Below are 12,466 nucleotides of genomic sequence, written 5' to 3'. Positions count from 1 at the left end.
CCGGAGTTAGAGAGATGATGCTGTGATCACTTGAGTTACCAGACATGGGACTTGCCCAATCTCTGTGTCATGAGGGATCTAAGTGTAACGCTTCTGCTAGGTGAAGTCAGCAGCAACAAGGATCAGGTTCAGCATCTAGGGGTTCCTTTTCAACAATACAACACAAAACCATCTCGAGCCCCCACCCAGTGACCTAGGGCAATTACACACCACCTCCTGGGCACCTCTATGAGGCAATACTTCCCCTCTCACAAGCACAGAGTCTGAGTATAGCAAAAACTGTTATTAAAAGGAGGGAATTAACTCAGCATTAATTTGGAAAAATACCGCAACTAGGGTTCATAAACACAAACCATGAGCAAAAAGACCCACCCGCAAGTAAGTGGGCAGTGTCCTTTTCCCCTGATGGTCTTAAGTCCAGCAACCCAAAAGTCCCTTTAATATGCCCATCCCTTCTCTGTACCCCACTCACAGTTGCTGTCCTTGGCCAGTGCAGCCCCAGAGTTCAGAGGTTTATCTGCAGAGTTCACTTCCCACCCTGTGTGGAAGGCGGGGGTGGAGGGGGTAAGGAGGCACCTTACACGCTGTACTGCTCAGGCAGTCGCTCGTTGCCCCAACAGCCAATTGCCACGCCTCTGCGGGGCTCTGCTCTGGCCATCTCCATCAGCTTCTCTGCTGGCTGCTCACCACACCTCTCCGCCAGCCACCCAGCTGGTCACTCACTAAGATGTCTTAAGGCCCCCACCCCCTTATCATAGCTCTTAGTGATTTGAACTATTTGTGGGGGGATCTCACTACTGGTGCACACTGGGTAGTCTCTTGCAAGAGAGACATTGTCCCAAAATAAATCTAATTCTTAGACCTAGGTATCAGTGATTTCATCTCTGCAGTATATAACAAGACTCTCAGTTGAATCTAAATTAGTACTTTTATTATGTCATGGAGAGAGACAAGATCCAATGGTGTCTACAATCCTTAAACAAGGCCCAAACCACCCAGTACCAATATCTACCCCCACCTTCTCTCAACTTATTATGCTTTGGAACCCATGTCCCCTGCCTAGCGAGTGTTGCTCAGTTGAGGGTGAGTCCCTCCATTGGGAAATGCCAGGTACAGTTCTGCTGCCCTCGGTTTACACACAAGGATAACAACCCTTTATTACTCCTGCCCCAATGACAAGGAGACTGGGGAATCCAACACCAGCCACAACTGATCATTTGGACAAGCAATCCCATCATGCTGAGCACCTAGGCAAACAAGATCAACTTCTGAAGTCTTTTTCCACAGCTCACCACTAGGTATCAGGGGAGAGCTCATCCAGACTTTGCTTACATCAGTGAAAGCCAACTTATCTGAAAGCTTGTTCTGGTCTCTGCTGTGCTGCACACACAGAGGAAGCCTGGTTTAGGCTGCCTTACCTTTCCCCCTACTACTCCACATTAAAGATACAAACCTGATTATGCAGTAAGTAAAGTTTGGAGAGCAATTGAACTGTCCTCGGTCCCACTGCAGCACTGGCGGATCTGTTTCCTGTCTCATATTTTACATATTTTAAAGTGTTGATTTCAAATTTCTGTTAAGGCCACCAAAACGAGAGCGGTTTGGTGCCATTGCCCGCCCTGTGCCGAGATCTGCCACCTGACAAGCTAAGCCAGGCCAGGGTGGCTCGGAGGAGGATGGGAGATACTCACTACACTGGTGGTGCAGGAAGTGGTGGTGCAGACTCGTAGGTGGCGCTCCACCTTCGCAGTCAGTGCTGTTGGGGTCTCTGAGGGCACTGGGGGAGGAAGAGAGTAGCCTTCAGATGAGTTTTAAAACTGAAGATGTCTCCTTGGGGCCACTTGATATCCAAGGGAAAAAGCAGGTGTGTACCGCAAAAATTCCCACTCTGGTGAATGCCTTCTGACTCCCTGAGTTCCCTCTGCACTTCAGGTTGGATCTGGTATTTTTCTTCATTTCTCATTGTTGCAAACAGCTGCTGTGCTGCATTCCTCCTTTTATATAGTTTGTATCTGTTTGAATAGCACTTTGAAAGCCTGCCTGGTGAAAGCTGTGCTACGGGCCTATGCTAATCCCAGGGATTGGTAACAAACTGAATGACCAAGGGCTAGTCTGTGGAGTGGAATTGATATGTATGTTGTTGGTCTCACACTACTCCCGTCTCTGCACCTTTATCCTTAGCCCCCCAGCTGATTCGTAAGATCAGAGCAGAACAATTTTCTGATGCATCAGGAAACCTGAAACTTTGGTGCCAGTTCTTCAATATTTTGAGTGACTCGAAGCTGACATGGTACAAGGACGAGTTCCCCGTAGCAGAAGCTAGACGGAGGTAATCTGCCAGTTTTGCTGTATTTTACTCATTGTGCATATCCTGTGGCCGATGTGTTAAATCTAGCCTTGCCCATTGCATTTATCAGCTCTGAGGGTGTATCCACACTGCAGCCGGCAGATGTGACTGCAGCCTATGTAGACATACCCAAACTAGCTTTGATTTAGCAACAGCAAAGCCAGCTCTAGGAGCAATAGTGTGTAGTGCAAGCGGTGCAGGCTAGCCTCTGGAGTACAGCCCCCCCCAGGACTCCGGGTGCATACTTGATCAGCCACCACCTGTGCTTCACTGCTATTGTTACTCAACCTGGCTTTGATCTAGGCAGATTTAAACTAGTTTGGTTCTGTCCACATGTGTGGCAGTCACATCTCTCGCCTACACCATAGACCCACCCTGGTTCTTTTGGGGTGAAGGTGTCCCCTGCTAACAAGTCCAAATATGGATCCCTTGGTATCAGTGAAGTACACCCGGCCATTAGCACAGGGACCCCCTGGCTCTGGAAAGAGAGAAGTCAAGGTGGGACAGAACAAACTGGAGAATCTGTTCCTTGTTAACCACAGCAGACGCTAATGCTCAGAGCCCAGCTCCGAGGGCAGAGAGCGAACAAGAATCCCATGCACCTCACTGAGGGAACACCTGCCCAGCCTGTAACAATGGGATGTCCTTCTGCACTGTGCATGGAAGGGGCTAAGTCAGACAGAAGCAGGGCCTGCACTGTCTCCAGAACCCACATTCCCAACATCCTATAATGGAGGCACAGGGAGAGTTGGGAAACACTAATAAGGGCAGGGGAAAGCAGTCTGCCCCCCAGGCAATTGGACTCTGGGTTCAGCCACAGCACGTGGTCGCCATGAGGAGTACAAGTGATGTTCTGGCTTCACTGAGAAGGCCCAGGGCTTGGTGCTCCACCAGACTAGATGCTTCTCTGTAAGGAGCTGTGGCCCCTGTTGTTGGTTACACCCTTCCTGAACAAAAGTGAAATGCCTGCAAACTGCATGGAAACTTTTTCAAGACATCATAACAAAGGCTCAGATTAAATGTATGCCCCAGATTAAAAAACCATAGTAAGAGAACCAAAAAACCTGCCTCTGCGGCTAAACAACAAATTAAAAGAAGCAGTGAGAGGCAAAAGGCATCCTTTAAAAAGTGGAAGTTAAGTCCTACTGAGGAAAATAGAGAGGAACATATACTCTGGCAAGTCAAATGTAAAACTATAATTAGGCAGGCCAAAAAAAAGAATTTGAGAAGCAACTAGCAAAAGACTTAAAAACCAACCACAAAACAATTTGGAAGCTTGCCAAACAATCAGTGGGGCCACTGGACAATTGAGATGCTAAAGAAGCACTCAAGGAGACAAGGCGATTGCAGAGAAGTTAAATGAATTTGCATCTGTCTTCACTGCAGAGAATGTGAGGAAGATTTCCACCTTTGTCCCCTAAAAAGAAGACTCAAATCTGAGAAACTGTCCTCCTGCCAGCCCGCTGGAGTTTAAGCGGACTGCTGTGGGAAGCGGGTGGTGTCTCTTTTCTTCTTCATTCTCCTCAAGTACAATCTGCAGGAAACCGTAATAATCCCATAGCTCCTGAGTGTCGGGAAGCAGCAAGGTGGCTTCCTGAGACCCCCTGTGTTGTGTCTCGCTGGATCACACAGGATGATCCTTTTCCCAACGTGCTGCATACCTCACTCCTGGTAGCATTCGCCTGGCTTTCAGTTCACATGTACCCACTGCAGGGCTGAAGTCAGACTGAAAGCTCTGTGGGACAGGGCCTGTCCTTTCATTGGATGGGTGGGTATGTACAGCTCCTCACACAGTAGGGTTGTGGTCCGCAGCTGGGGCTCATAGGCCTTACCACAATACAGATACTACAGGGCTTCCCAGCACTAATCTCCAGGCTGACTCCATTGTCCTTCAGCTCAGGTGATGAGGGGCAGGCAGCCCTGGCCATTGTACAGGCATCCCGGAAGGACTGTGGTGTGTACCAGTGCACCATCGAGAATGAGTATGGCACCGACTCCACTGACTTCCTGCTCAGCGCAGAAGGTGAGGTGGGTTGGGTATGGGGCATGGGGAGGGGGAGGTTGGTTACTGGATGTCGGGAGGGGGGCAGAGGAATGAGTTGGATAATGGGCAATGGGGGCAGGAGCGGGGGCAGGTTGGATACCAGGCAATTGCCAGGGGCAGAGAGATCAGGAGTGGCCTGCGGTAAAGAGCCTTCTCCATGCTCCATCACCCAGCAATATGAACCTGGGACAGGGAATGATTCCAGCCCCATGCCGAGAGTCCCTCCAATGGCTGGGCCTTGGCCTGTTCTCCTGAAGGGTAGAAGCTGGCCTGTCTGCTGGTCTCTCTGACAAGGCGGCCCTGGGCCTAGGAGCCCTATCCCACTGCTCCTCCCTCTGGCGTCTGGCCCGGCTGTGAGCAGGGCCCGGAGAGCGAGGGCACAGCAGGGCCCAGCGTTCAGTGTAATTACTGTGTCACACCAGTGCAGGTGTGCGTGGGCACTGCCAGGGCACTTTCAGGTCTGAGTGTCCCTAGCGGGGGCAGGGAAAGGGCTGTGATGAACAGCTGATAGTCAGGCCCAGCCACCTCAGGGCACTAACAGCCAGGGCTCTGTTTCTCCTTTAGTGCTGTCGGGATTTGTCTCCAGAGAAGAAATTGAAGGTAAAGTGGGAGCAGCCAGAGGAGCAGTGAGTGCCGGCCAGGCCCTTACTGCTGGGCTCAGAGTAAGCCCAGTGCCCCCTCATGGCACGTGTTGATGCTGCGCCTGGGGTGGGGGAGGGTGCCCAGTGGGAGGGGTGACCACAAAGCGCGGCATGGCCAGATCCAGCCATTCCTCCCTAACGAGCCGGTGTCTATATGCAAGGCCTTGTGCTGGGCAGCTGACTAATGCCAGCCAGATATCAAGCTCCCTGATCACAGACCTGGAGCTTCTTCTCAAGGCCCTGAAGCAAGGGGCTCCTCGGGGGGGATAGCTCAGTGGTCTGAGCATTGGCCTGCTAAACCCAGGGTTGTGAGTTCAGTCTTTGAGGGGGCCTTTTAGGGAAGTGGGGATTGGTCCTGCTTTGAGCAGGGGGTTGGACTAGATGATCTCCTGAGGTCCCTTCCAACCCTAATAATCTGTGATTCTGTGAGCACCATGCCACCAGTCAGCCAGGGAGGGTGTTAGCCTACAGCAGAGCTGTTCCCAAGCTGCCTCCTCCTGGGTCTGCGTGTGCAGCCCTCCCTATCTCTCTCTGCACTAGGGGCCCAACCTGCTGCACACCCCGGAAGGAAGAGCCTAGTGCCTGCTCAGCTGCCCTGTTCCCAGCAGCACCTGTCACCACTAACTCGCTGCTTTCCTTCTGCCAGTTGGCGAGGAGATCGAAATGACCCCCATGGTGTTCGCCAAGGGCCTGGCCGACTCAGGCTACTGGGGGGACAAGTTCTTTGGGCGTGTTGTGAGCGAGGACGTGGAGGTGGGTGCCGGCTTCCTGCGCAAAGCCTGGCGCGCCAGGACAATCTACGGCCTGGAGCCCGTCTTCGAGTCCGGCCGGACCTGCATCATCAAAGTGCACAACCTCATTGTCTTCGGGACCAAGAACGAGAACACGCTCATCGAGAAGAACTACGACATCACCATCCAGGTGAGCCCAAGCCCCCCGGCAGGCTTGTCCAGGCCACGTCCACTCCCCCCACACTCTCTGGCAGGCGGGCCCCAGCCATGTTCCCGGCAGGCAGGCCCCGGCCACGCCCCCTCCCTCCGTGCTCCCTGGTGGGTGCGCCCAGGCCACACCCCCTTGTTCCTGCAGTGTGAGGACAGCCTGAAAACCCTGACTTGGCTCAGTGCTTTGATTGTTGTTGCCTACTTTGCACACATACACCCCCTACCCTGTATGTCCCTCCCCCTACCTGGCACACTACTCCTGCCCAGCATGCTCCTCCCACCCCTGTCCACCTGGCCTGCTCCCCACTCACTACCCAGCTCACTGCCACTCCTCAGCGCCCCCCTGCACCTGCCAGCCTGTCCAACCCTGGCCCCACTCCTCTTCTGTCCTCCTGCTTTCCCTCTCCCGCCTTTCCTCATACACATCCCAGTGCCTGGAACAGCCTCCCCCAGCCTGGGCACTGGCTCCTGGCCTGCTGGCCTTTCTGGCCAGTTACTCCCTGACCTCTGCTCTCCTGCCACTGCCTGCCTCTTCTGAGCTGTCCCTTATGCTGCCTGCCAAGTCCTGGACTGCGTCCTGCCTGCTCCTCTGCTCCTGAGCTAGCTGCTGTCACACAAGCCCTGAGGGACAGAGGCCAGCACCCATAGCCTGCTCCGTGGCTGTCCAGTGTTCTTACCCATCATGCCTGCTGTCCCCCACACTGCATGGTGGGGAGGCTCTGGTGGTTTGAGCTGCCCTTTATCCCCTGATTGCCAGCAAGGATACATCCCGGTGCCCGTCTGAGCTCTCCGGGAGGAGCAGGATGCTGTCTGAACCTGGCTTGCTGGCACAGGGCGGGGCAAGGGTTAATGACTCCGCTTGAATCCCCAGGAGTGCAAAATCCAGAACTCGAGCCGGGAGTACTGCAAGATCTTTGCTGCTGAAGCACGGGCCATCCCAGACTTCGGGGCAGTGCCCGAGTAAGTTGGGCCTCTGCCCGCCATCCTGAGCATGAAGGGGCACAGGGCAGCATGGCCTCCTCCCACCCCAAGCATCACTGGGCTGAGGGAGGGAGGATCCGGGGTTGGTGGCACTGGCATGGCCTCCTCCGCCCCATTGCTCCAGGAATCCAGTGCACTAAGAAGCTGAATTGGGAGCGTTGTGTGGGAAGGGCCCGGGGCCTGGGCTAACATGAGCAAGTCCAGTCACTAGCTGAGGTGGGGGCAGCTTGCAGACAGGCTGTTGCCCGGCCCAGGGAGCAGCCAGGGGACGGTGTTCGGGGCAGTGGGCTCTGGGTTGGGGTCCGCCATGTGCTCTGCATGCTCGTCGCAGAGCCAGCCCGTTGGCCTATATTCTGGCTTGCCCTGTGCTGACCCGGGCCATTTACCGTTGTCCAGGATCATACCTCTGTATCTCATTTACCGACCTGCCAACACTGTCCCATACGCCACCATCGAGGAGGACCTGGTAGGGCCCTTTGAGCGGTACTGCGTGAAGGAGCGGGACGGCAGCCTGGCTGTGCAGAGCAGCTCAGAGATCGCACAGAAATGCTGTGCCTTCCAGCACTGGCTCTACCAGTGGACAAATGGAAACATCCTTGTGACGGACATGGAAGGTAAGGGCCGAGGCGGCTGTCTAGTCCCCGGTGAGGGAGGAGTCCCTGGTTCCTCTGGCCCAGCACCACAGGGCCCAGGGCAGTGGTGCCCCCTACAACACACCACCCAGCACTGTCCTGGCAGCCCCGCTCCTGAGAGAGAGCAAGGAAGTCTTGGCTGCTGGAAAAAGGAGATGGGAAAATCTCCCTTAGCCAAGGACTCCAGCCACCCCCCTGCCATCTGCCAGGCATGGTGGCAGGCAGGGCCTTTCCCTAGTAGTCTCTCTCTCATAGCATTGCATCCATCAAGGATGTATTGGAATGGCAGCCTGCATTGGCACCTGGAGGTGGGAACCAGGGAGATCTGGCCTCTGTTCCTGTCTGTGCCAGCCACTGGCTTGAGGGCCTTGGCCTCAGGCTTTCAGAAAGAGCCTCTCCTCTATGGTCCCCAACTCCAGACCCCTGGGGCCTGATTTGCAGAGGTGCAGAGAATGCTCAGTGGCAGCTGGAGCCAGCGGCTGAAAGCGTGTTGACAGGGCACCCAAACCAAGAGCCCCCTCAAAGCCCTGGCCTGTGACCTCTCTGAGCCAGGTGTGAAATAGGGACTGTTCCATCTCTGCTCCACTGGATGATGGGGCGACATGGGTGGGGGCTGCTGTGGTCTCTGTATGGAGGGGCTCTGCAGGCTGGTCACTGCTCATCGCTCCTTTCCTGGTAGGACTGTCCCCTCCTCAGGCTCTCTGTTACTCCACTAGCATCCCTGCCAGCATGTGTGAAGGAGGGAATTCAGAGAGGGACAGAGTTAAAGGCGCGTTCAATCGAAAAGAGGGCAACTCAGGGCCTAAACGTGATTTGCCAGGACCCCGCAGGGGTTACTGGGACCCTGTGCCTGTGCCCCTCACACCCACCTTGCCTGCTCAGGGGTGACTGGGACCCCACGCCAGTACCCCTTGTGCCCATCCTGCCATGCAGTGGTGACTGGGACCCCGTGCCAGTGCCCCTCGCACCCACCCAGCCTAAGAAGGGGTGACACCCCCCCCGGTGCTCCTTGCGCCCACCCTGCCTGCACAGGAGACACTGGGACCCTGTGATGATGCCCCTTGTGCCCATCCTGACCATGCAGGGGTGACAGGGACCCCCCCGGTATCTCTCATGCCCACCCTGCCCCTGCGGTAGGCTCAGTGACTTGGACTCCAGCCAGGAGACTCCTTGGGCCAAATCCTACTGTCCTGGCAGAATTTGCGGCCAGGCTTCTGCTGACAGCTGTGGGAGCTGCATCGGGCTCGGCCTGAGGCTGGTGATTGTTCCCTTCCCTTGCAGGCGTTGGGTGGAGGATCACAAACGTGAGGATAGCTACAAAGCTGAAAGGGTAAGCGACTGCAGGGCCGAGGCAGAGAGCTGGCAGACACCTTGCTTCTCAGAGGGGCTGTGGGGGCTCTCCCCTACCCCAGGCTGTGTCTGCCAAGTGATGAGGCTGCCCCAGCCTCTCTGCAGGGCTTGCAGTGACTTTGCCCTCCCACTTCCTTCCCCGTCACTCGGCCGGCCGGCCGGCCAGCCAGCCAGCCAGCCATAGCTCTGTCCTCCTCCTGCATGGTTCAGCCCCAGGCCTGTCTCTGCTGCTCTCCTCTTCTCGCTCCAGTTCCTTAGTGTGTGATGGCGGGTGGAGGGGAAGTGAAGGGGGACTGTGGGGGGCAAGGGTATGTGATGGCAAGTGGGGGCTGCAAGAGGGAGGCTGGGTCTGGGGCAGGGAGAACCCAATGGTGGGTCCAGGAGCTGCTTTGCCCCCTGCTGCAGTGCCATGGCCCATGCAGTGAGCACCTGCAGCAATGCCCTGGAGGGGGTGCGAGCCCAGTGGAAAGTCAGCACCCCCACCCACCACCCAGAAAGGGTTATGTGCCCAGAGGGCAGCAGCCCAGGCGTCTTGTCTCCCTGCTCGCCATGCCTGGGGGTGTGTGGGGATAGGGGCGCCCTGGCCCAGAACCTCCTTGGCAGGGGGCTGGCCCTGAGTGTGGCTGTGTTGGCAGGTACCAGGGGCTGAAGGAGAGCTGCTTCCCGGCCCTGCTGGACCAGTTTGCTGCTGCCCACCGGTGTAACCGCTATTGTGAGATCCTGGGCCTGAAGAGTCTGGAGAGCCTGCAGCAGCCAGCCAAGCCCAAGGGCTCCAAGAGCCCCTCCCTGGGCAGGAAAGCCCCCTCAGCCCAGTCCAGCCCCCAGCTGCAGAAGAAAGGCCTGGCAAGCCCCCAGGGCACCCGGAAGGGCGCCGTGAGCCCCAAAGCCTCCCGGAAATCCACTGAAGCTGGGGAGGCCCAGCTGGCCCCGAAGCACAAAGCGCTGGAGAGCGACAGGTCCAGCCAGCTGCAGTAGTCAGAGCCTTGGTGCAGCCACGCAGGCAGCATGCCGCCGTGCACACCTGGAAAGGGGACCCAGCCGCCGCTTCTTCCTGTGGCTCCCAGCATGCCCCCCACGCTGCGCTCTGTGTGGTGTGCGAGTGAAGCAGTGACTAGGCTGGCGCCAGTGCGGGGGGGCCCTGGGTAGCCTAGTGGTCCGGAGCTGGCTCGGTGCATGGCAGGGCCTGCACAGCCGCTGCAGGGAGCACGGCAGCTCATCTCTGTTACCTTTTTAAAGCAACAGCTCATCCAGGCCGGCCAGCCTGCCAAGAAGCCCAGCTGCCAGGGCCATGCAGGCACCACAGTGCCCTGTGCAGAGGGTATTGGGGCAGTGCGCCAGCCTGATCACCAGGGAGCACTGGCCATTGCCTAATGGTGACCCTGAGGCTCGTTTTCCGAACCCCTCCTTTAGACTGTGCTGGCTTTTCTCTGGCCCTGCTCCAATGCCTGGCCCTGGTGTTCTCTGCTGGCGACCCCTGGAGGAGAGTGAGCAGGCTGGTGCTCCTTTGTGTGCCACTAGGAATGTGCCGCTCTACCCTGCCAGCCTTCAGCTGGCTACAGTGCACTGACCCTGCTCAGGCATGTGTGCCACAAAGGCATGGTAGCTCTTTGGTCCTCCCTGGCTCGCAACACCTCCTGGTGTTTTCCTCCCAGTGGAAATCCCTGACCTCAGGTTCCTCATGGGCCGTACACAGGCCCTACTAACCTCTGCTGTAGCTTCCCTGAGCCTGGCTAGTTCAGCACCTCTCTCCAGTCCCACCCGATGCCCATTACCTACTCACTAATCTGTACGGGGAGCATGACTAGACAGTCTGCTTGGTCCCTCTTTGCCCCGTGGGGATGGCCCTGTGTTTTCGGTGGTTCTCCGGGCCTGGAAAGTCTGGCAGCATCCAGCCCTCGCTACAGAACCATGTGGCAGATTCTTCGTTTTCCCTGGTGCAAAGCAGTGCAAAGCCAATCTTCCAAGTGTGTGTCTCTTGTTACTAATACAGCATTGTCCACCTGAGTCATTGCCAGGGGCCTCTCAGCTGGGAGTGTTAACTTTGGGGTCTACCAGGTGCAATTAAAATGTCACCACTTAGTTCCCTGTCGACTATTGTAGTGGAAGTGCTTGGGGTGTCTGCATTGTAATGTACCAATCACAATGGTAGGTGGGTGCCAGTCTTGCCAGCACAGAGGGGCAGGTGGTGGGAGGAACGCTGAGTTCAAACCTCCTGCTCCTCCGAAAGAGAGGAAGAGAGGCTTCTCGGGAGCTTGTTCAAGTTAGTGCAGCCTCAAGGCTGTTCTACCTCATGCTGGGGGTGCCAGTTCAGCTCCCAGGCTCAGCGGTGGAAAGATGGCACATTCCCTATCGCCCCTGTATGCCAAGAGCTGCTCTGGTGCACCTGGGCATCTAGCCCAGTAATTTAGCATTCGTCTGGTCTTATCGCTCACCCCTTTGGATCCAGGGAGGGTCTGAACCCACCTTCCCAGCTGCGCCGTGTCGGCTCTGCCCTGCCTCTACACACCCTCCCGCTCCTGGGATCAACAAGCGAGCCCTTCCTTTGCCTCTCAGAGGCAGCCCCAGCCCTGCGTGCCTCTCACTCCCCAAGCCTGTAAGCCCTGCCCCCACAGGCCTCCATTCTTCTGGTTTGTCTCTAGGTCTTGTGGCTTCAGTGCTGGCATGTAGCTGCGCCAGGGGCAGGGAGCAAGATGTGCCTGTGGCTTACGCTGCCAGACTTTGGCTCAGGCACAAGCTCTCTTGGCTACTGCCTCCCAGCCTGGCTGGCAACGGGGCTGTGGCCTTGTTTAAAGGGGCAGACATGGGCCATGTGCTCTCTTCTTGCTTCTTCATGGCAGGGATTGGGGGCCTGAGAATGCCCTGTCTGCTGGTTCCATTAGAATGCAGGTCCTGTCTGGGCTAGGGAAGTGGTGAAGTGAGGGCATCATGGCCGCCGAGCAGCAGGGGCTTGTTTGCATTAGCTATTTGCCCTCAGGTTGGTTGGTTGCTTATTGCCTGGAGGTGTCACTGCCACAGTGTTTGTGGCTCACCCCAGGGCTCGGCCTAGGCAAGCAGGTCACTGGAGGTGAAACTTTAGTGGAGACAAGCCCGTTCTGTGAGTGTGAGCCGCTGTTGGTTGGCTAGTGTGTTGGTAACAGTGTTAACGAGCCCGAAGCAGGGAAGGCTTCCCTGTAGTGACGGGGTTATGGGCTCACAGCAGCCAGCCTGAGTCTTCCCAACAGCCGTGGCAGGGCAAAGCCTCACAGCGCAGATACGGCCTCTGGCTGCTCCTGCAGGGAAAGCGCAAGCAGAGCCAACCTTGGAAACAAACCAGCTCCAACCCCGCCTTCTCCCGCACAAAGCTGCCAAAAGCCCAGGTTTGCAACCCCCCATAGGCCTCATCCTTGCCAGGAAAGGCCAGACGACAGGAGGGGAAGCCCTAGTGCAGACATGGCTGAGGGAACTGGGTTTATTTAGTCTACAGAAGAGACTAGTGAGGGAGAGATTTGAAAGCAGCCTTCAACTATCTGAACGGGGTTCCAAAGAGGATG

The 12,466-nt window shown here is 56.5% G+C and overlaps 1 protein-coding gene across 2 annotated transcripts in view; it reads left to right on the top strand.

Annotated features, from left to right (window-relative positions):
* Nucleotides 1-10,548, top strand: part of ALPK3 (alpha kinase 3) — a 95,662-nt gene extending 85,114 nt beyond the window's left edge. For both annotated transcript variants that reach the window (XM_032799811.2, XM_032799810.2), the window contains 8 exons: nucleotides 2,182-2,329; nucleotides 4,243-4,370; nucleotides 4,956-4,991; nucleotides 5,679-5,953; nucleotides 6,845-6,933; nucleotides 7,351-7,568; nucleotides 8,868-8,916; nucleotides 9,572-10,548. In XM_032799811.2, coding sequence (XP_032655702.1) covers nucleotides 2,182-2,329; nucleotides 4,243-4,370; nucleotides 4,956-4,991; nucleotides 5,679-5,953; nucleotides 6,845-6,933; nucleotides 7,351-7,568; nucleotides 8,868-8,916; nucleotides 9,572-9,911 — 1,283 coding nt within the window. In that variant the 3' untranslated portion in view covers nucleotides 9,912-10,548. The remainder of the gene's footprint in view (nucleotides 1-2,181; nucleotides 2,330-4,242; nucleotides 4,371-4,955; nucleotides 4,992-5,678; nucleotides 5,954-6,844; nucleotides 6,934-7,350; nucleotides 7,569-8,867; nucleotides 8,917-9,571) is intronic.
* The last annotated feature ends 1,918 nt before the right edge of the window (nucleotides 10,549-12,466 follow it).

This window comes from Chelonoidis abingdonii, chromosome 9, assembly GCF_003597395.2.
Source record: "Chelonoidis abingdonii isolate Lonesome George chromosome 9, CheloAbing_2.0, whole genome shotgun sequence".
Classification (NCBI taxonomy): Eukaryota; Metazoa; Chordata; order Testudines; family Testudinidae; genus Chelonoidis; species Chelonoidis abingdonii.
The sequence above is the reverse complement of the archived record's forward strand: the minus strand, read 5'-3'. Positions and strand labels throughout refer to the sequence as shown.